This window comes from Mya arenaria, chromosome 3 (assembly GCF_026914265.1).
Source record: "Mya arenaria isolate MELC-2E11 chromosome 3, ASM2691426v1".
Taxonomy (NCBI): domain Eukaryota; kingdom Metazoa; phylum Mollusca; class Bivalvia; order Myida; family Myidae; genus Mya; species Mya arenaria.
The window spans coordinates 73,759,044-73,784,897 of NC_069124.1; the positions used below are offsets into that span (position 1 = coordinate 73,759,044).

At 33.7% G+C, this 25,854-nt stretch overlaps 1 protein-coding gene across 5 annotated transcripts in view; it reads right to left on the minus strand.

Moving 5' to 3' along the window:
* Nucleotides 1–443: 443 nt before the first annotated feature.
* LOC128228661 (tumor necrosis factor alpha-induced protein 8-like) overlaps nt 444–25,854 on the minus strand; it is a 29,995-nt gene continuing 4,584 nt past the window's right edge. For 2 of the 5 annotated variants that reach the window (XM_052940100.1, XM_052940099.1), the window contains exons 2-3: nt 21,728–21,834; nt 444–6,806 (exon numbers count right to left, since the gene is read on the minus strand). In XM_052940100.1, coding sequence (XP_052796060.1) covers nt 6,235–6,806; nt 21,728 — 573 coding nt within the window. In that variant the 5' untranslated portion in view covers nt 21,729–21,834 and the 3' untranslated portion in view covers nt 444–6,234. The other 3 variants (XM_052940102.1, XM_052940101.1, XM_052940103.1) reach the window with 3 other exon arrangements.

A 25,854-nucleotide genomic window follows, 5' to 3' on the forward strand; every position in this document is an offset into this window, starting at 1 on the left:
AAAAGCCACGACCAAATGGATAGAATAGATACTGATCAAGTTGATGTTTTTCGTTATTCATGGATTCAATCCTGAGAAATAGCCAGGAGTCTGTTCAAGTACGAAGGATTCATGTCCTTAGCATGGTTAAGGGGATTACCGGTAGACCCCTTTTTAAATTCTTTCAAGTCACATATAAAAAATACTTCCTACTGTTTTTTTACTCAAATGTCCGATCAAAAACCTTTCAATACAACTTCAATAGTCATACAAGTAAAAGCGAAGGAGAATATAACAAAGTTTTACAACTATTTTTTTTTTAATCATATTCATGATTTTTAACAACTTCTCCACCTAAAACTGACTTGGACTTGTACACGATTCGACATTGTCATTTGGTAGATACTAAAACTGCTAGTTTTGCAATACCTTCAAATGAGTACAAAGATTTAGAAGCAAGTATGTACAGTGCAGAATTTATTTGTATAACATATAAACATAAAATACAGTCTTTATTACATACTATATTGTCGATGCAAATAACTGTATACAAAATAAAACTACACATTTGTATTTTTCGGTGATAAAAGATATCAAGGAATATGCACTTAAGTGTATGAACTACAGAAAACAGTCATTGTTAGTTTTATGCATGCAATCATGTAAATTACAGTCCTGACAGATAATTTGTAGTCGGGGAAATAATATGGACTGAGGACATCCATGTATCCATAATATGCATTATTATGTGGATGCTTCTGAAATATCCCAAACATTTGCATTGATCATGTTCCATTCTCTTTCATATAAGAGAAGATGAAATATCAGCCACCTCTTTTCAACTACATTCATAATCTAAATGGAGTTACAACTACAACTGAAGAAAACATATTCACAGGTTGAATCTTAAAATCATGTCTACTAATTCACAAACTTTTTTTTTTTATATGTTACTACATAAATGTTGAATAATGAGTGCACATGTCAAGTATTACCGTATTATTTTCACAGAAGCTTTTATGTGCTTTATAGCAGTGTTAAGGCAATGGTGTCTGAAGTCAATAGAGACATAGTTCAGAAATAACAAAGACCTATAGCAAAACATGTAATAAATATAAGACTATTAGCACATAGTGAATTGTATATGAAAACCAGCAGCAACTTTCAACAGAGCATTTCTAGGAATACTGAGCAGATGAATGAGAACATATCAAAGCATTTCTTGGAATACTGAACAGATGCATAATAAAGTAACAACTTCATAACACAAGTCCTATGTTCCTCCTATTATACATAAGCTAAGTGTTTACGAGGTTTCATAAGAGTCAATGTTCGAAATTCTCATGTAACTATATGAAATGCTCTGTTGGTTCTTATTCCTGTTAGAAATACAGATATAAAACCTGTAATAATTATTGGAAATTAGCACCAATGTAGATAAAGAACTAACTATATTTCCATATTTCTAATCTTATTGCATCAACCAGAGATCACAGACAAAGGGTTAACAAACAGGACAGTGATCAGACCTTTACATCAACGACATTTCTCTGACACTTTTGCATGATTAACATTTGGTGACTGGTTATAAAGAGTGTGTAAAACATAGCATTAGGAAAACAGATAAAATAGTATATACAAATTGACAACAATATTGACAATTACATTTTAAAAACTTAATAAACACATTTACATATAATTTTTTGGCTCCTAAACACCACAGATAGCACTGATCCTCAGGTAGAAGGGGGCATTTAACATTAGCCTTCAGTACGGCATGTTGCTTATTTTGTTTGACAAAATGGTAAATTAAGATCACAAGGGACTGTTTCATCAAGAATACTAGATGTTATTTCGAATCTAGGAGGGATTTTCAACAGTATTTATAATACTGCACTTTGAAAGAGTTTCCTACAGCAGGAAATGCTCCTAGCATTATTGATGAAATGGCTCCATCATCTGTCATAATCTTATACATTTAAATGATTCCAGAAAACCATGCATTTAAGTTTATAAATTTAACTATGTCATGTACTTTGAAAATGTGACTCTGCCTAGGAATACAATGTTCAAAAAATGACATCACTCTCACTGATGAACTGAATTATTACTGTCAAGTCAGAACATTGCTTAATGCATTTCCGCCGTTTTGATTGGTTGAGAAGCTACCACCTGACAAACCATAGAAAGTTATATACAAGGCCAAAAAAATATATTATTGTAAACAAACCCCACATGTGTTACAGGAAGTGACATCATTCATGATGTGTGCCATGACATATATAAGCGACTGGAAGTAAAATTCATGAAAGTGACAACATTTTCTTATCTTAGCGTTTTTGGGCATACTGCATCAAATATTATGTAAAACGATTGTTTTTTGAAGGAAGATTATAACTTATAGCACATTATTAAACACTTACAGGTTGACAATATCAGTGTATATTCCATTTATAGAAACATAAAAAGTGACATTCACCTTCTACCATCTATAAAACAGTATACAAAACAAATCATCAGTGTGTAACTGTATAATAATAATATCGCAAAACAAGAGTTGTACATGTATGTTAGAAAAAATATCACACATTTTCAATAATTATTAAGTTACAGCTTTCTTTTTCTGCTACATCATTGAACTCTGCTATAAACTGGTAACATGAAAATACTGTGGCTAAACATTTCTTCAATTGCAAAAAATAAAGTGACAAACAGATATTTTAGTGTAGATGGTGAGATCCCTGCAGAGCATCAGATTTGTCATACAAAAACATTCTGCAGCTGATTCTTTCTAATACTGTCAAATCTCAAACACTGCATCTTAGTAAATGGCAAGAAACCAAGTGTGATCAATTTGAAATCATGAAAGATCACGTTAAATTATATGCTTTCCAGTTGTTTAAAGAGATTCACCAGTAAAATTTAAAAAAAACCTTGATATTATGCCATTTAAAACAGTGAAAATATCAGTTTGATATATATATAAATATTTCAGTTTTTAAATTTTAGCATAATATCATGTCCAAATCAAACGTCAGCGCAAACAAGCCTGGGGCACAATTTCACCAACACTGAAAAATAATAATAATAATAAAATGCTTGTTTCAGTGTTCCGAGTGAACACCAAAAGTATGACATATTTCATTTGTGATTATGCCACTTGTAAAAAAATAGCTTTGAGTGTTCACTTAGTGATATATATTTTGCGATCTTACATTAATATAAACATTTATCCTATATGCATTTTGCCCTCTTATTGTGTGTGACAGACCAATGGGCAGAATAACTCACACCATTAACATCCCATTGCCTTTCGGTGGGGGTATTTCCAATCGGGTAAGTGAAAAAAATAAAATCACTCAAATTCATATAACAGATAATGTTAATCTTATATTTAAACCCAAAGGAAACAAAATGAAATCTTGGATAACGATGACAGTAAACAGGGATACTTTAGACAGTTTTTGACAGCAAAAAATGTTCAGATCATTTTCCAAAGTTTCTATAATGGCACTTTCATTCCTCAGAAGAAGTCTATATGCCAGCATGTAAAAAGCAACTGACATTTAAATTGTATAATAATAATGGTTTTGGTCTTGTTTGGCAATTCAAGAGAAGCAAGCCCTGTTCAAGAAATATATACCCTGACTTTGTGATTGTTTCTCTGGTTATAATAATCATACCATGTATGTGTTCGACGTAAAGGCACATTATGTCAGATCGGTTTCCATATCATTTTCACTTACAGTGTCCAGCATTTTACACATATAAATTACTATGAATCGTTAAATAACCATTATATCTATCATAAAATTAAATTTTTTATCAGAGACTGTTAAAAAAACAAACATCAAAAACAATAAAACTGGTGAAAAGTGGCACAGCAGAAAAGGTCTGCCTTTAACCTCATAGCTGTTACACAATGTGATCTCACAGAATGTACCTTTTATCAAAAATGCAAAAATCAACAAATGTCATGGTGCATGCTTTTTTGGCAAAATTCTGGATGGTTTGTAAAAAAACAATTTTTTCTACATTTCTCTAAAATATTAGAAAATAAAACATATTCAAGAATAGATCTGACAATTAACACTGAAAACGCCCATTAACAAAGCAATATGGTGTATATTGATTAACAATAAGTTATTAAGTTACATCTATAAGTGGTTCTCAAAGGATATTATTACCTTGTACTTGTAGTATTTAAACATGTACAATACCTAGAATAACATGGTGTCATATTGATAATTATATACAAAACATTTACAAGATTCATTATTCACTTGTTAAAATACTTTATAAACTGTTACCTCATGCAATGAAACATGACAAAATGAGCTGATTGTTCGGAATTTCGCAAAAGTTAACAATGTGATTAATAACAGTGTTGTTAACTTTCAAATGTACCGTAAAATATTTAAGACTCGCTGATATTTTTAGATAAAACAAGCACAGTTGAAACAGTTGTCTCAAAAGGTGTAAGAAGTATTGCAGATCACCAACGTGTCCATAACCCCCAGAGAAGTTAAGATTTCAAAGTGAACAATGGTGAAGTTAATGTTAATTTTAACAAGGTTCTGTACAATCCGCCCAATGTCATGCTGATACAAAACTTGTTAATTCTGCAGTAGCTGCAGTGGTCTCAACATTTTGAGACAGTAGTTAACAGCCCAGATACATACTCAGACAAATTGTTAATCATGAACACATTTATAACTCCATAGGTTTTCATAATACATAAACTTTGTAAACATAACAGCAATTTCAACACTTACACTTTCCAAATACTTTTTTTTACTGAAAATATAAGATTTCAACAAAATGGAAAATTCTATAGTGACATAAATGCATAAAGAGTGGTAATAATTGTCATCCCTCATGGGATTGCAAGTTGTGCATGCTACTGATTTTTACTTTTCAGGTATCAAATGAACAACGCAATGTATCATGATAAAACATTTATAGCAGCAATGGCAGTCCGGCTTTTACATATAATGATGACAGATGGCTCTATACAGGCATAAACAATCATTCTTATACTCAGTGTTACAAACTAATACAGCACCATCAAGTCATTGTCTTATTTCCCAAAAACTACCTTATTATTTCTTATTACTTGAATGCAGGATGTTTCCCACGTTACTTAATGGCTTGGCAATCTCATTTCGCCCAATTAGCAGCAAGACCGAAATGAATGGTGGTGAGATGAATGGTAATGTCCCTACTGTTTTCATAATTATGGACCAAAATGGGACAGCTCGAACGCCGCTGATTACAAGTTTGTTATAATAAAGATTTCTCTCCCATCATCATTAAACAATAACAAGGGAATCACAGATATTCCAAGTCTACTGTTGTTTTACTGTCCATATATGGGCATAATTCCACTTTTATTATAGCCAGAGTTATATGCCTTGATGCAAATGTAGAACACATTGTCACTGGTGACATAATTATATACTATGTTTCATGTGAAGGTCTTGTGAGATACGGTGAGTACAGTGAGTGCACTGGTGAACATCTCTCACTAAGTACACAATCATTCCAAGGATTCTTGATAAACCAGCTACCTGCTCTACATAATGATCATTTTTTACATTTTTATTTTGGGCAGTTTTCCATGATTGCAGGTCAGTAGTATAAAGATTTCATGCAGGTTTGTAGATTGTGATGATTTTTTAAAAATTGTTAGAGAATAATTACATTTTCACACCAGCCAAAGGTCAGATTACAAGAAGTTGTTATTTCTCTGGTAATTTAACTTCATTCTATTTAAAACAGTAAAAGGTTCTTATATTTAGATTTAAATGGAAGAGTTTCGCTACATTTGGCCAAAGTACCTCTTCAGCTGTAAAATGTGTAATTATATTACATAACTCTATCTGTAACATGCTCAAAATAATGTGACTAAAAGGATACAAAATTACAGCAGCAATGAACACTTCATGGAAATAGCAGATCTAATGTATAAGGTAATTGCCACTTGGAAAAGGTCATTTTCTTGGCTTTGGAGAATATTCTTTGCACAGAAACTGCAAGCATCATCATAATCATTACTAGAAATTCATAAGAAAGAGATGTTAACATAGCACAAAAAATGTATTCAAATGACCCTTTTATAAGATGTGAAAGTTATTATATCAATTGTGCAAACATTTTATAGCAGTTTTGACGGAATGTGCATAGATTTCATAGAAAGGCAGTAAATATGTTTGCATCACATTGGCAAGTGTACTACAAAACAAATCTCTGATTTCACAAGCTTCCCTCATCCATCAGTGTGTTCAGGTCAGTTGTTATTTTGTCCATGAATTCCTTGAATTTTCCTGACGTAAATATAGCATCCATAAGCGCAGGATCATTGAAAGTGTCAAAGATTATATCCACCCGAGATTTTGACTTGTCAGTCAAATGACGCTTGATTAGCTGTTGCAGTAACGTGTGACATTCTTCTGTTGTATGTCGTAGAAACTGCTTGTCATACGTAAAGTCTACAGTGTAGAAGCTCACCAGTGTCATGGCAACAGATCGAAACTTTTGCTTAAACAATTCAGCAAGTTTCAACTCCTCAGCGTTAAACTGGTCATTTCTGTAGAGAATGCCAATTTTTACAACAGTTTTTATCAGATATTTGAGAATCTTGTCCGCATCCTTTTTAGCGGGCAAATATTCTTTAAGTATTCTGAAAGCATTGTCGAGAACCCTGGCAGTTGTGTCATCAATGAAGACTTTTGCTATCTTCTTGCTGGACATCTTCCCCAGCAGCTTTTTCTGGGCTCGCAGGCCAATGCCTTTTGAATCAAACCCGGCCCCTGGCTCGGACGCCACTGAAAATATCATAAATAGTAAATTAGCAGGATTATATTAGTGTCATGGCCATTACATATTTAGACCCACACATAAACGGAAAAACTGTCATTGTAGTTTTTTTATTTTTAAAGTCTTACCGTTATGTGCATTATTGTCATTATCACAAAACACAAATAATGCTTGGTAAATTCGCTCAATTTACTTTTTTGTAGATACAAGTTATTATACCTGGACATTTTATTTTTTCAAGCACTTGTTATCTACTTTTTGTCAATCAAATGATTGCACTAATTCCTCAATGAACTGGAAGCAATTTGGTACCCTATCTGACAGCAATAACCAGGTAATAACTCAGCAGTAAATGGGCTGATAACCATTCCCAATCCATTCTGTATATATACTTTTAATAAACAAAACATGGCTTTCTAATTCAATTCGCCAATTTGTCTACATAGTTATGCTTATATAAAAAATAAAGCAAAGAGGACAGCAATGAAGTGAGTATGTAATATAGGGAGGGTTTTTTAACTATAATTGTGGGTAAAAATTGCAAAAACTAGTGATTCTTTTATTGTGTTATAATTATTTTTGAACAGAAAGGTATGATCACACCGTTTTTTGCCGAGTTAAACCAAACATATAACATATGTTTCCATAGTAATGATGGTCTTCATAAGAACTTATTTGGACAACCTTCAAACAGTCAGATTGTTTCAAGTCTTGTGAGGAAAAATAGCCAAGATTAAAAGCCAGTTGGAATATTGATATGATTTCAATGCATGTAGTTTCGATAAAGATCTTTCGCTATGACATCACAAGTGTGACGTAAAATTAAGCAGTCAAAATTTTCATCTTGTGGGCACACATGATGCATATCTTTCTAAAATTTTAAGATATCATCAAGATATTTTCAGCATTATCCTATAAAATGTCACCGAATTTTAGAATCAACTAAAACAATTAGATGCTTGTCTGATGGCATGTGGCATGTGACTTGGTTCATGTATAATACTGTAATGCTGATTGCAAATAATGCTTATATTCTTTCAAAATTATATCTAAAGTTTGGTTAAATCTCCTCTGACATGCCAGATGCTGCAAAATATTTTATTCCTGACTCATGAACCAAGCTCATTATTACAATTAAAATCACGCTGAATCATATCATTTAAAAGATTTAGGATGCCTGGATATCTGTAGTTCCGAAGCCAAGAATTGATAAATTTGTCTAGGTTTAGATTAAGACTCTTAAAGTCTAACACATACATGCAAAATACCTGAACCGGAAGTAAAAAATACAATAACTCTGGCTATCATTTAAGGAAAATACAATCAAACTAAGACCTGAGCAAACAAAGATATCAACAAGTTTCTGTAATATATTGCAGGTGAGAAAATTCACCTGGATTATATCAAAGAAAAAATAACATTAACATCCACTGGGGGAAACAGAAGCAGGTTCTGGAAAATATTTGACTTAAAAATTGTATTTCTGTACAATCCTCAACATGTCTGTCTATCAATTAATGCAAACCATTATATATGACTAACTTTTAAACTGACTCATTTTAATACTAAAGGAATAAACGTGCACTCAATTTAATGGTGAAAATAAAAAGTTAACAGTCATACAAGTCAGAAATAATTTAATACTAAAGACATGCCTTGTATGACTGCCCAAAATGAAAGCATTGACACACCATGAAGGAACAGATAAAAACATTTTGAATGACAACCAATCTGTTTAATGAGGAAAATAAATAGGCTATAAATGAAAGATTTTTTTTTTTTTTTGAAAAGGGTCAGAATATAAATAAAGTTATTACATCAATACCAAAGTCATGTTTATCCCCCGCCGAAAGGTGAAAGGGATATAGTAATAGTAGGCATGTGTGTGTGTGTTGTGTGTGTGTGTGTGTGTGTGCCTGCATGCGTGTGTCCAGGCAATCTTGTTCGGAGCATAACTTGAAGTCTTTGAGGCATATACTTAAAATTTCATATACAGATAGATCTTATTGAGGAAATGTGCAGTGCACAGGAACCATAACTCTGGGTGTAGTTTTTTTTTTAGTTTTTTGCTTTTGTCAATTTTTATTCTTATTTTTTGTACAAAAAACTTGAAAAGTCTTTGAGGTATCGACATAAACTTCATATACAGAAGGTGCACCAGGATCAAAACTCTAGGTGCAGTATTTACTGTTCTTAATTTTGCTGAGAATATGGCAGACAGTGTCTGCTCTTGTTCTTTTTTATTATAATCAAGCTGTTAAAAGCAGTATTAGATGGTGCTATGGCAAAACCTCAGAGCATTGAATAATGGTGAAACTATAATTTGCCACAATTCCATCATATGAGTTGCACAAATGTTGGTGGAGATATGCAAGTCTTAAGGTGTCCTAAATTAATATTTTACTGACATAATTATTATCTGATATCATTAATAATTAATGTTCCATGAAAACGAATTTTAGGAAATGGGTATTCATACATGCCATATTTTTGAAGACCATTCCAGGGGAATTGTTCAAAAAGGCTGAACATTCAGGGGGATTATGGTATTTTTCAGGGGGATTTTTTAGCTGGTATAAGTTGGCGATTTTCCAAGTATTTTTAGTTGAAGTATGAAAAAATGTATTCACATATATTTATTGCTATGAAAACCTTTAACTTTTAGAATATACAGAATTATTTTATATATAATGATTTATCATATTCTTACTGTCATGTCATACTGTAATGCACTTGCAGAACAAAAGTTGTCATAGGAAAAATGTTTTCGAAACAATTGAATTGGTTTACCTAAGTCCTTCCTTAAATTTTTAAAATACGGATACCATACAAAAATTCCAGTCTGGGTTTCCAGAAAATCATTTGTGTCACACAGCGTTAAAAAGGATTTACTGATGACTAGTTTAATGGATTTGCCACAGTTACTATGTAGGTGCTCTATTTCTTGATCTACACAAAGCATTTGATCTAGTAGATCACCAAATTCTTCAACATGAAATGAAATTGTACAATTTCAGTGTTAATGCATTTAAACTTATAAATCCATATATGAAAGATAAGACACCAAAATGTTGAAGATGATGATACTTCACGAAGATGTTGCAAGTCTGGAGTTCCTCAAGGGTCCATTGTTGGACCCATCTTTTTTCTTATGTATTATTACTGACATAACCTTTAAAATACACAACTCTTTGATCAACCTCTATGCAGATTATGCCACACTTTAATCAAGATATGCAAAATTAATGCACAAGAAAAGGAAAGTATAAAACAAATAATTTTTAACAGCATATCGGAGTGTTGCGAAACAAACAGTTGAGCAATACATCCAATGAAAATCAAATGCATATGTTGTTAGGATCAAATGGAGAGCTAAGAAATGGAAGTGCTCTTAGGTTATATGTAAATTATGTTCTCATCAATAAACGTTAAAGAAATTGCTTGGAATTGTTATTGATTCACCCTTGTCATGGAATTTGCATGTTGACTTTGCTTGCCTAAAATTAAGTGCAATCTAGATTACCCTTTTTAAAGACTAAGCTACTTCTCAACAAGTCGAAAACTAATGAGAGCATATACATATATTATATTTATATATATAAGTCATATATACTCCAAATGTTTGACTGTTGCAATGTTGTAGGGCTTGCGAAAAAGTAAGCAATCACACGTGAGAAAAGTAAAATCTTTTTAAACTTTATTACCAGAACTTCATCACATGAATTGTTTGAAAACTTAGAATGGCTTAAATTTGAGAACGGTTGCAAATATGAAACAGCTGTGCGCATCTTATACACAGTTTAATTTTGTGCCTTCTAAAATTACAATTTTCATAGAAATTTGAAAAAAAACACAACTGAAATGTAGGATTTAAGACCTATCTTGCCAGTACACAACCATGATTCTAGTTTGGCCGCAGACTTTAAAAAATCCTAATTCACAGGACAGTTTCACTAAGGTATCTGTAAATTGAGAGTTTAATGTTTCCCCGATCTGGCTACAACTTGACAAATGTTTCAAGATTGTGAAACAGTAAAGGGGAATCCTCTTGTTTTGGGGCAATTTCCTTAGCTGTTTAGACACATTAATTGTATACTGTAGATGAAGTAACTAAAGCTTTATTGTGAAGAAATGTAAACATTATGGAACAAATGTCCACTAAAATATGTTCAATATTAAAAAAACATAACATAAACATTAAATGAAGAAATGTACAGTACCGTGCACGGCGGCCTGGTTTTAGTAAGGTAAAAATGCAAATGCATGGCTGTTGATTTAAATGCAAATAATATTTAGATTTAAAAACTTTGCAGTCCTAACTTCCCTTTTCAGTTTTATTTCCTACAAGAAAAGTGCTGTTCACTTTCATTGTTTTACATATCCACATTTTAGGGTTAAATATTTGCCATAACCGAAGTATCAATATTCAAGTTTTTTTACTTTTTGTGTTCTAAGCAGCATCTTAATTATATCTCACCTTTTGACTACCTATTATGACACATCTCTGATGCTGTGCATCACCATCACACTTGTTGCACTTTGCATAAGTGACTTTGGATTAGGAGTTGTTTATGTTTTTGTTTTTTTTTGTCTTTAATTTGCGTATTATACAAGAGGATTAGGCAGTTTAACTACGTGTTGAAACACTGATTTCTGATAAAACTGCAAATACCAGTCCTGCATTAAGTAGTTTTATACTTGTATATTGCACAGTAGTATAGATGGAGGACGGAAAAACTGACAAAATGACAAGGGAGGACAAACAGACATGGATTAATGGACCGACATGCAGGCAGACAGACAGACAGTGACAGACAAACACACTAGCTATCTGACAGATGGATAGAACATAGGTTTGACAAATTAACTTACACATTCTACTGTACTCCATTTCAAACACGTCAACTTCGTTTTCCTCCATTGAACCCATATGATTGTTCTGATTATAAATATGTCCAAGAATATATGTATTCCAAGTGAACTATTTAACTCGAGTCCAAGAAGTAATATTGCTGTAAAAATACACTGTAAATAGGCATTATTTATGAACCTTCAACTAATAAGCTCAAATACAAATAATATTCACAGCTTGATAACAAAATTCCATGCTTAAACTGTACCTCAGAAATAAGTGTCAATGACTATGAAGTTTTGCAAGCACACTGTGAAATAATCAAATGAAAATCGGAGAAACTATTTTGCAATTGCCACAAAATGTAGACAGTATTTCTCTTCTGATTTGACGTAGTATTTATGTCTCACGAATGCTACACACTGATGAGAAATTATTACTCAATATTCATCCTCTGTCTGTGACAAAAAGAAAACAAAACCCCAAAACAAAAATGATTGATTTATAATGTGTCTCATGTAACCACCATTAGCAAAGATGTATTCCTTATTTTTGAGCTGTTGTTAATACAAAAGTAAGATCACAAAATTTTAGACTTGTCTTCTATCAGACAAAATTCCAAGTCTTTTTGTTCCACAATTTTAAACATCTGAAAATATAATAGCAGCTGCAACATCTTAGTTTTAGCTTATTGACAATCACTCCCAAAATTCCAACACTCCTTCACAAAGGGCAATGACAAGCCTTCTGGGCTATCATACAGTATTTCCTGGCTGCCAGAAGATGCTAGTGCAGGAGGAGCAAGTCAGTTTTACCAGAAGTCCCTCAGATATTTTCCAGGAGGCCGGTCTTAGATCTCCCTAGCTTGTGGCAGCAGTATCTGCCTGCTTCAATTAAAGCAGGGAGAATATTGCACAGAAATCATTTTTGCTAGAAGATAGTCAGAGATAATATGGCCGAAAATTGCTGGTTGGAGATATGTCATGATCTTAGAACAATAAAGTAGACAACAATGTCCTACTGCAGATGTACCAGTTACTACCAATTATTTTTTAAAAATTAAACATATCAAGATATTAAATTATTTCAACTCAACTCTACAAAAATCACAAAAAAGTCTCATTAAACAAGTTTAAATGTTAAAAAGGGTATAAAAAAAATTCAACTTTAAAGTTAGAACAAAAAAAGTCACAGTAAGTCACAGATGCCCCTGAAATGCCATTCATTTTATTGCATTTTGTAATTACTAATATGCCAACACTCTAGGTCTTGCACACATAACTTTAATATGTACCAAACACATGTGCCTCTAAATTTTAAATCCCACTGTGCATGACAATATTACAGCCCGGGCACTGATCCTCAATCTATGTACTTGTATGAAGTATTCCATAATAATAAAACTCAAAGTTTGACCTTGAACTTTGAAGTCTGGTCAATGGTGTTGGAAGCGACACATCACATCACACATTACCTTTAGGTACTAAACACATGATTTCCCATTTATTTTAACACCCTTCTGTGCATGACAAACTAATAGCCCGAACTAAGATTTCTATCTATAAGCATATATGCAGCATTCCATAGTGGTAAGTATCTGTGACCACGAATTCTGAAGTAGGGTCGTGGGTCCTACATGCGACACTATGTCACTTGTGTCAATTTGTTTTAAAATCCATATGAGAATATGACAGTCCGGAGACTGACTGATACTGGTACCCTACATATGTGCATATATGCAGCATTCTTATATCAAACTCTAGGAACTTCGAAGTAGGGTCATGGATCTTGCATGCAACACTTTGTCTTTTTGAACAAAACAAATCTGCCTAATAATTTTAAAATCGCTAACTGCATGGCAAAGTTAGAGCCCAGACACGAAAAACTGGACATATGGACGGACAGATGCACAACAAACCAACAGTTTTAATATGCCCACAATAATGCCCAAGCATAAGGGGGCATAAAAAAGAGTGTCACATAATCATGACAATTGTCCCTGATTATGAGGGCAGCTGGCTAGAACAAAAAAAAAGTACAATAACTGAATACCATTTCCATTTTTTTTGAAATTTGAATGCAATCAAGATTATCCAAAAAAAACCAAGAGATGTTTATCAAATATTATGCCCTGTCTGAATGCCATGTTGTCAGGATTATATGGACAATTGAATGAAATATGCATGGAACGAAATGACAGCTGATATGTCACTGACATTGGATGCCGTTGAGGCAGTTTTAAGATTCATTCATTTATCATTAAAGGTCACCGTGACCTTAACCTTTGATCCGATGAGCCCTAAAATCAATAGGGGTCATCTACTGGTCAGACCCAACCTTCATATCAAGTTTGATGACCATACGTCCAGGAATTGTTGAGTTATCACTCGGACAAGCTTTGGTCTTCGGACGGACCGACTGACATGTGCATAGCAATATTCCCCTCTTCTTTGAAGGGTGGCATAATTAAGATCTATTGCTTTATACTTATAAATCACTACTTGCTTCATGGACCCAATGACCTTGACCTCTGCATACATTTTCTATGTGATGCACCTTCCCGAAAGGCTGTCAAATTCTTTGATGTTTGTTTGCAATCGGAAAAGGAGAAAACATAAATCTTTTTTTTGCTAAGAAATCCCTATTGCTAAGAAATTCCTTGTGGGATACATTAATGGACCACAATTGAAGCATATTGCTGTGAAATCACTTTTGGGCAAAAATGAGTTCAAAAGTAATCCTTATGAATCATAATAAACTAGAAAATATTATTGCAAGGCATTTTAGGACAGCACTCACAAAATTTCTTGTTTCTGCCCATATTAAGAATTAAGATGCGAAGATATGGCCAAAACAGATTAGAAAGAAATTTGCGTTTGTGCTTCAAATGACGTTGAAGATGAGTTTCAAGTTATCATTATTTGTCCATCTTACCAACAACAGAGAGAAAAATAGAATACGTTAATATGCACAAAAATCCTTTATGTTTAAAACATTCAACAAAAAATGTACGTTGCATGTAATGCATTAATGATAATACTGTTTAAAATTATATTTTACTATATTAATTCTTCCTGTTTGTTTTATTACCAAAACACCAACTGTTTTCCACAGGTTACTTTGAAGATTTGAATTATTTGATTGGTTAAAGGAAATAACTCCATGTGTATCTTGGCTAACTAAAAATTAGCCAAACCAAAACATTAGGAATATATTATTTATTTGGAGGTATTCATTTGATTTAAGCCTAGAGCAGCAAAGCAAAGATTTAATTTTCATCAAAACTTCCAAATACCGGTAACATAGCATATATTATGGTTGAAATCATTTTTGTTTACAAACAAGGCAAGCTCCTTTCACTTAAACATATTTTCACCCTTTTTGCTAAAATATGAATGTGTAAGAGACTCGAGCAATATATGCAGGGTACTATGTTTTGACATTTCAATATGCCTGGATTCAGATGTTTTGTTTTCTTCTTTGCAATAAGATTTGGTTTAAATTTACTTTACCGCATAAAGATTGTGAGAACTGTTATTGTTTATTGTGTGTTTTTTTAAGGAAACCTTTAAATGGCTTGTCTCTCATGCATGAAAGCCAATGGCGTTGTTGTCGTCAGGAAAAGATGTTAAACATTATCAAAAACAGTTAATGACCACTTCCATTACTGAAAATGAATCTTACCAAACCCTTTTCATTGTATATTACAGTAAGTTATCAAGCCAAAATAGATGTTGACTTGTGCTCCTTAACTTACTGGCTGAGTGTTCATTATTATGTCAACTACATGCAAACCTAATGGGTTTTTTTGGTGATTCATTCCTATTACTAAAAGTCATTTACAAAAGGAAAAAAAATCGCATTTTAAATATGAGTTTGAACTTTATTTATTTTCACTTGATTAATATAAAGAAAGTTAAACAAACTTACACTAAGTCACTCTCATTGGCACAGTATTGCACCAGAATTTAAATATTATGAAATCTAATTGAGCAGAACAGCATATGGCAAATCCCTGCATACTTATGCTTACGTCATAAAATAACCAGACAAATTATTTTTTCCAAATTTAATTTGATCGGGCAATATATAAATTCTATTAAATTCAACCAAGTACAGCATGCAAAACATCAACCAATATTGAATATAATCAAGAAGGCCATAATGGCCCTAAATTGCCCACCTGAGTAAAAGTGTGTAACCTTTGTAATCAAATTAGCTTGATAATCGTTCTCAAGGCTGTACATATGGTCCAAATTTCAAAACAATAGCTTCAAAAATAAGAAAGTAGGTCAAAAAGTAACCTGACAATGTCAATATTGATATATGTTTTCAAACTGTACACATGCTTGAAATTTCATAACACAGACTTCAAAAATAAGAAAGGTAAAAAAGATACAAATAAGGTCATCCAAGCACAGCATTGATTGTTTTCAAAACTGTACACATGTTCAAATGTCATATCTGTAGCTTCAAAAATAAGAAAGTAGGTCAACAGGTCAAAGTCAAGGTCATCCAAGCAAAACATTGTTAGTTGTTTACAGAATTGTGAATATGGTTTAAATTTCTTCCCTGTAGTTTCAAAAATTAAGACCCTAGGTCAAAAAGGGTGGGACCGGCTTTGACCCAAGGGGCATAATTTGCACAATCTTGGTAGAGGACCACTGAATGATGCTTGCATCAAATTATTAAAGGTCTTGGTCAAGCAGTTTCAGACAAGAAGATTTTCAAGAATACCCTATACAAGTCCACAGGAAACCTCAGGGCCTCAGGGCATAGCAAGTTATGACCACAGAGGCTTAATGCACCAGTCAATTGTAACCCCCCCCCCCCACCCCTATAGGGGATAGCCGGGAAAATGGGCAGTGTTTTTACCAGCAGTGCAGGGTGCATGCCGTGGTTTTGTCTTCCCGCCAAATATAGCGGGGTATGGGCATTACCTTGGGTCCCTGGGATGCGGGGTATTTGGCGGGGAATTTACCATCAGTTACCAAGCAGGACAGGGATTTTACCCGGGCTTGGCTAGACCGAAAGTCAAAGTCCCTGTTATTCGTCAGGACCTGGGGGGGGGGGGGTAGTTACAATTGACTGGATCATAATTTGTGTTGAGAACAGACACACGAATGACGGACGGTGCACCACCCAATAAAAGCAAATATGTCTGACTCTGTGGATTTGATATAACTACACATTAAAACCATAAGTTAAAAATGTCCCTTCTTCCATCCAACACAACATAGCTTTCCTTCTTTACATTTCAATTAAATTCTTGTCTATATAATGTGTATTCTCTAACCAAGTAAAAGATAAGATTGTACCTTACAATGGCCTACATTTAGTTCAATGGAAAAGTCTGATAATTGAATTCATTATAGAGTAAAAATGAAATTCTTCATAAAACAAAAGAGCTATAATAATTACTTTTACCTAAACCTATAAAAAGAACAATTATTACCTTAGAAGTGACTACTTTGAAGAATTGATAAAATGTAAAATATATTTCCTTGTTACTAAAAATAGACAATAATGCAATCTCCAAAAGAAAGGGAGACCATATAGCAAGATTTGCTGCCCTTGCTTCAAGAGTAAACTTTACATAACTATCAGATTTTAACAAAATGTATTTATAGTGAACTTGTAACCCACGGGGTGGGGCCAATTTTGACCACAGGGGCATAACTTAAACAAACTTGGTAGACGACTACTAGCCAATGTTACACACAAGATAGCTAAGCCTCATGTTTTTTGTCAAGAAAAGTTTTGTAGTTTTTCCTTTCTTTGAACAATTTTAAAAGAGAACCAACCAAGAATCATTCCTATAAAGTTTTATTAAAATTGTCCAAAGGGTTTAGGAGGAGATGTAATTTATAAGCAATTGTTTACGCTGGATGCCGGACGCTGGACGACTGACGCCAGACATTGACCGATCACAATAGCTCACTTTGAGCGCTTTGTGATCAGGTGAGCTAAAAATGAAAACTTGAAAAATACTTCCACCTCATACTGGTTTGAAAATGATTTTAACAATTTGACAGGTTTACACTGTCTATGTTTTATTTCCTTTAGTGCAACTTTTTATCATGGTTTATTCCATATAAGATTGATCTTTTTTATGTGCTATTGCCTAATGTCTTAAATGTTACAAGTATGATTATTATGATTTGTATACATTTATAGAATATATATTTATCAATCACCAGAAACTGTACATCATCTGCTCAGTAAATGGTATATATATGCAGAATATGTGCAATTCATATTGTTTTACCCATAACTTCAAAAACTTTCAGCTGCAAAGTATCACATTTATCCTAAGTTTGAGACAAAGAAATGAATACTGCACTTATAAAACAGTGCATATTGAATTACAACTACACATGTTCTTAACATTATACTTACTCTTATTTCATAGATTGAAAGCACACTATTGTAATGTATTTATTCCTCCGGTATTTACTATCCACATGATAAAATTTAATGAGACAACTAAAGAGGTTAAACAGGAAAATAATTAGTTAACCGAATGGTGATGGCCGATAATAAATCTTTACATTGAATAAGCACATAAAACATGATGCACCAGTAGCCATATAGTATAAACATCACCCTAGTATCATCACTGTGTCACTGGCAGTTTAATACATACATGTACAAGTTTAACATGTGTTAACAACTACCATTATGGACTTTTTTCGTTCCCATAAATTAATGAGCATCAGAATGTTATTTCAAACTATTCAACTTATAATAGGATTCTTAGAGTACTTGAACAAGTTTCAAACCCAGATTGAAGATAAATTATTAATAAAGTAAAGTGCCATAAAGATTTGTCAACTGAACTTAAATGATTTAAAATCAAGCTAAAATCACTCCATTAACACTTGTAACCAGTAAGGAAACATTGTTACAAGAACCCTCAAGGGAATGTGACGAATGCCCCAAAAAGGTATCTTTGAAAAGATACTGTTCGCGTCTGGATCTATATGGACTAGGGATGCAAATGCATATTTAAATATTCAAATACTTGATTGAACATTCGGTATTTGAATGTCAAAATCGTTATTCCAAAATTCGGATTGTTTTGTTGAATGTATAAAATAATAAACCTTGTGCCTGCAGCTGTGTTATTTTGTAAAAATTTATATTGTCTTGTTTTCTTACAGCAATTGACACCTAATGCCAGAGGCGTGAAGGTGATCACAATACTGCATGCCTGTCAATGAGGAATCCATCGTCTTGTACTATAAACAGTCCGCATAGCTGTACAGTAACTGGCTACTTGTCCATTTAAATGACCATGGCAATAAAGAATTTAGGGAATCTGCCTTCACAGTGCAGTGTTGTCTTGCTTACCAATAAGTATTAAGCTGTGCAATATCGCTCAAATCACTGTAATGATATAACATTCTGAAGGTAGTTCCTCTTCATTTCTTGTGAATATCTGCTCTTGAAACATTCTAAGATTAACAAGGTTTGTTTTTCTTAACAATGTTGAAGTTGCCAATTTTACATTTGCCGAGCCAACCAACAAACTTTGAGACAATTTATTGGAAGTTTCAAGTGTCTATTTTTAGACCCACGTGAATGTAAATTAGTCATATCTCAAACATCACACAAATTATATCAGGATCATATTAGACGTATTTGTCTACACAGCGATTGTGCACTTATCGACAACACTAAAAAAATTGACATTTGTAATGAATTCTCGTATTCCAACAGCACTGACATACAACAATAAGAAAGTCATAGTTAATAGCCAATAGTAACAGACTCCTAATGATACAACTCCTAAAGTATTCACTTTGGTAATCGAATATTTTAGTTAGTATCAATTTTGCCATTCATTTTCATCTCTCATATGTAGGGATCTAAAAAATACCATTTACCGGCCTTGGAACGATTTTGACAACACCTGACCGATTTCAGCAACAGAAAATGGTTTAAAAATCAGTCCAAAATACTTTCTTTTTTTATCATTTGGTCCGAAAAAAATGTAATACACAAACATTGTTTGTCATTCACACATCCCCAAATACACAGGGGACTTCCTTTAGTGTGATTCTGGCAAACTTCGCTCTTTTTTTATTGACTTCACTGTTTTATTACCAAAGAGAAGTCGACAGAAGCTATCTTTTGCTCATGTTAACAATTGTCACACTTTGGCTACATAGAACAATATATATTAAATGATGTCATTTTACTTCATGCCATAAAATTCCGAATTTATTTACCCAGTCAAACCCTTATTTTAAGATATCAACAGCAACATACTTGATTAACTGCAGAGACTAGAGAGATATCATTTTAAAAAATATTGTTGTCACCTTTTGTCACAAATGGTGATCGCCAGTGGGAACCCTGAGTCATGTACAGTTACACTCATAGTGTTTAAGACCTACTTTTCTTTCCCAAAACAATGAATTTATTGTCTGTACACTTTCAGCAGGGTATGAGGCATGGAAGAATTACTATCGCAGCGTTCCTTGAGGGAAACGCTGCAGAAACCTGAATTATTTAATAAAGAAATTTTATGTATAATTAACAGTGTAAATCAGTAAGGTGGGGGGCTGAGGCTGCCTGTGATTTATTAAAAATATAAGAGTTAGAATTTGAGTTTTTACTCAATCATTTTTATTGTTAAGCTCAATAATTTGCACTTCATAATTATGTTGCTGTTTTAAAGAAAGTATCAATCTTAAGACAAAATAGTCAGATGGTTTCAATAATCTCTATTACTTTCTTGAACGTTTAATTTGTATCAGCACAAAAACCCTGGTTTTAGATTTTACCTTGAATTAATGTCAATATCTGGAGGTAAATACCATTGATATGAAACATGAAGAAGTGCCAACAGCATATGGATTGTTCACAAGGTAGGGCTGATTTTCACCTACTTCTACAGACAATGACAAGACCTATTAACTACATGCTCGTCACTTAAATTATATGATCAGATAATTTAGGAACAGATATCACTATCCTTGAGTGAAATCAATGTAAAATTATCTGTAGTTTTATGGTTATATGACAGTATTTCATCTGTTGAATATAAATGTTTATTGATGTTTCTACAATTCCTTACTTTTAAGTAATAATGATAATGGTTCTTTCATTATCTTACTTAATAATTAATTCTTAACTTTGAAAGCACCAGTATTTTATTAATGTCATATCTGCAAGCTGCAGAATGAAATTACAACTGCAGCAAGTGATTTTAAAATCTGGCGATCAGGACACGACAACCTATACTCTATGTCCTTATATGCAGCATTCCATTGTGAATAAACACTTGACCTTTGAGGTAGGGACACGGGTCCTGCACGCAACACGTCGTCTTGGTATGTGGAACACATGTGGCAAGTTATTTTAAAATCTGTCCATACAAGGGAAAGTTACAGTCCGGACACGACAACCTATACTCTATGTCCTTATATGCAGCACTCCATTGTGAATAAACACTATGTGTGACCTTGACCTTTGAGGCAGGGACACGGGTCTTGCACGCGACACGTCGTCTTGGTATGTGGAACACATGTGGCAAGTTATTTTAAAATCTGTCCATACAAGAGAAAGTTACAGCCAGGACACGACAACCTATACTCTATGTCCTTATATGCAGCATTCCATTGTGAATAAACACTAAGTGTGACCTTGACCTTTGAGGTAGGGACACAGGTCTTGCACGCGACATGTCGTCTTGGTATGTGGAACACATGTGGCAAGTAATTTTAAAATCTGTCCATACAAGAGAAAGTTACAGCCCGGACACGACAACCTATACTCTATGTCCTTATATGCAGCACTCCATTGTGAATAAACACTAAGTGTGACCTTGACCTTTGAGGTAGGGACACGAGTCTTGCATGCCACACATCGTCTTGGTATGTGGAACACATGTGGCAAGTTATTTTAAAATCTGTCCATAGAAGGGAAAGTTACAGAGCCGGACGGACGGACGGTGCGATTTTAATATGCCCACCTTCGGGGGCATAAAAACAAAATGCTGTATCCTATAGCAAATAAACTGTATTCAATTGGTAAAAATTAAGCCCTAGCATGCCTGAAAATACTTACTGTTCCTGTTGATTTTTCTCCCTTGAGCAAAGATTCAGGTGGCCTTGCCTGGTTGTGGTTAAACACTTCTAAATGTCTCTATGGCAACTCTGACCCTCCCATGCAACCTGATGATAGAAAAAAAGTATCTTAAGTATATTAAAAAAGAATATTTGGAAAACACATATATAGTACTGGTACCTGATACACAAAATGCCAAACTGCCACACACAACGTATGTATACATGTACACTGCCAAAGTGTACATCAATCTCTTTTCTAAAACAGGTGATATGTGTTTTGAAGATTATTTCAGTTGTTAAGGCTTTAAATGCAATTTCAAATGGCAATGTAAGTGACTTTAACCATTCATTTATTTATGAATGACAAGAACTATAAAACTCTTAAGGTCAAGGTGACAAGGGTCATCCATGGATACAGTGACAGCCTCGAAAGTTCCGAGATATATTTCAGCACAAATTTTAAATACCTCAAAAGCAAATGTGAACAGAAATTTTAAACAACATTAACTTTCATTTTTTCCTGAATGGCAAGAACTATAATTATGTCCAGAACTATCAATAGTAAACACAAATCTGGGTACACAAAGGAAAGTTATGAGGAAGTCTAAAGTAAACATATTAAGCCAATATAATCTGAAACATTATATACTTGAGACTGACAGCTGCTTGTTCATGTTTAAAACAATGGATGTTTTGAAATCAGATGAGAAATATGAGAATACTTCACTGAAGGGCCACTTGAATATAATACCCTAGCAACACAAATGATCTATAAACACATTGAAAACTTTGCCTTTAAAGTCGTATGAACACTTCCTGTAAGTGATATTTTACATTGTTAATTGTTGGTTTATTGCAAGCATAAAATCGTTATAAAGTACAAATGCTGCACCAAAAACAAGAGTGCCCCTAGATTGAGCGTTGCACGCTAATTTACAGAATACGACTATTCACGAATGAGACAATTTAAAGGGTTATCAAACTTAGATGATAATATTACACAAAGTAAATAATTTTTGAAAAGATTCAAGCTAAGTGCACATTTTTTTTAAGTCTGAAAGAGGAATAAATTGTTAATATTACAAAAAAATGACAATTCAAGGACCACAACTCTGAGTATCCAAGGGCCTGGTTATTGAACTCATTGAGATATATTGCATCAAAACACATTGAGGCCATCAAGTTTGTTGGGAGTTTTAATAGAAAATAGGGTGGCTGTTGAAGCTTAAGAAAATACGGAACTAATTTGGCAAAATAAAACGCAAGGCAGTCCAAAGGACGGCTACATCCGCCGCTGTTGTTTTTTAGTATATTTTGTTTTTCTCGCAACCCGACTGGTACGTTAAATCTGATCAAAATTGTACACAATCACTGGTCAAGAGTTGGAATATAGAAAACACAAGTTGTTTGATCAGTAACCTAAATATTCTTGGATATATGAACATATTATAAAAGGATATTTGTTAAAGTAATTCATATTGTGTGTAGTGTAGGTCAGATCAATGTCAAGACTGCAGACGAAGTATATTAAGTGCTGACGATTTTGATTGTACCTTGTTGCTAACCAAGAATCAATCAAAACAGTTGTAAATAGAATGCCGTTACTGATGAATCGTTTTTACTCGTTTATCACCGGCAAACAACATCATAATTGCATATCCGAAATGGCCGACTTTTGGCGATGTTATGTGACGTCAATATCAGTATTGGATCGACTAACTACCGCAATGGCTAATAATCAGCAAAGTTTTTAGAGACATTTCGCTTTCATGTACCTTTTCGCTATTAAGTCGTCTCAAAATATGTCGGTCATTCAGACCGTCATTTTCGGAAGACCTGCCGGACCCGTACAAAATTTGCCAGACATGTCCGGCGGTTCGGCACATTTCGGGAAGACTGCATGTGAACTCTGACCTTTAAGTGTCTTGTGTGACCTTGACCTTTGAGGTATGGACCCGGGTCAAGTTCACTGCACATCATCTCAATGAGGACAACATTTGTACCAAGTAATATGGTAATCCATCAATGCATAAGTAAGTTATAGCGAGGACACGAGTATATGTGCTCTGACCTATAAATGTCTCCTGTAACCTTGACGTTTGAGGTATGGACCTGGGTCAAGGTCACTGCACATCGTCTCAATGAGGACAACATTTGTACCAAGTAATATGGTAATCCATCAATGCATAAGTAAGTTATAGCGCAGGTATGAGCATGTGTACTCTGACCTTTAGATGTCTTGTGTGACCTTGACCTTTGAGATATGGACCTGGGTCAAGGTCACTGCACATTCTCTTAATGAGGACATTATTTGTACCAAGTAATATGGTAATCCATCAATGCATAAGTAAGTCATAGCCCGGACAAGAGCATTTGTACTCTGACCTTTACATGTCTCATGTGACCCTGACCTTTGAGGTATGGACCCGGGTCAAGGTCAGTGCACATCGACTCAATAAGGACATTATTTGTACCAAGTAATATGGTAATCCATTAATGCATAAGTAAGTTATAGCGCGGACAAGAGCATGTGTACTCTGACCTTTTAATGTCTCGTGTGACCTTGACCTTTGAAGTATGGATCCGGGTCAAGGTCACTGCACATCATATCAATGAGGACAACATTTGTACCAAGTAATATGGTTATCCATCAATGCATAAGTAAGTTATAGCGTGGACACGAGTATGTGTACTCTGACCTATAAATGACACTTGTGACCTTGACCTTTGAGGTATGGACCAGGGTCAAGGTCACTGCACATCATCTCAATGAGGAAAACATTTGTACAAAGTTATATGGTAATCCATCAATGCATAAGTAAATTATAGCAGGACACCGGCATGTGTACTCTGACCTTTAAACGTCTTGTGTGACCTTGACCTTTGAAGTATAAGTAGGTTATAGCCCGGACACGAAATGTTACAGCCAGACGGACAGACTGACTGACGGACAGGACAAAAACAATATAATTTACCCCTGAAATCCAGGAATCACAATATACACATGATTTAGAGACGAACACCCTAAAATCACCCAATAATAAAGCCGAGTAATTAGGTCATGACCATTTACTATGTACATACATCCGTTACCAATGCAAGCACAACTGTTTCAATGTACGCGGAAATATAACAACCTAGTTAAACAATCAAGTGCTCTACTTTAATTCTAAGAAGATAAATATCCACATACAGAATTTTGCTAGTTTAAACAAGTCACTCACAATATTAAAATATCATTCACATTTCATTTTTGAACCTATGGGATTTAAAACTTTTTCAAAATATTCAAATTTTCTTAAAATTTATTGTTTTATTGGGTTTTATAGAGATAACCGGTTATCAGAAAAATAAAAATGATATTTCAGTCTTCAAATATCAATATGATTTTTTTCACAAACAGACTACAAAAAAAGGTAAGGTCGGCACCTATTTGGTATATAAGGTTGGGTAACCCTAACCAGGTGTGTTTTTTTAAGGCCCTGTTCTGTTATCCAAATCAAACATCAGCGCAACAGGGCTGACACACAATATCAACAACCTCATTTCTGAAATGATGTTACATACATTTATACAATTTGACGCATTTCAATAATAAAATATCATTAAATGTCTTTTTACACCAATTTAAGGCATATGATAATAGAAACGTTGTGAACACCAAAAGATAATATTTTACTCATGGCTACGCCAACTTCTTGTGCTCACTCTGTAAAATACATTACAATCTTTAAAAAATTATCCTCTATTTAACCTCCATACTGATTGATGTTTTACATGCCATACATACTGTTAAATTTATAATTTATAAGCTGTTCACATTTAAGTTGAAATAGTAGTCTGTTTGATTATTTAAATGTGATGTAGGCGTGACATACTTTCTATGACAAAGCTGTAAGAAATACGTGGATATTTGCCATAAGGCCGTTTAACTATTCTGCCGAGTTTACACTTTTTTTTAATTTGTTGTTAATATGACATTTAATACTATGCATGAATCACCAAAAAACAAGAGCATTTTGCATGGAGCGGACAACCATTGTCAGTTAATCAAGGAACACAAGTCAACATCTATTCTATATCTTATAGAATGGTAATGTTAGTCCTTAAAATTCATATTGAGCT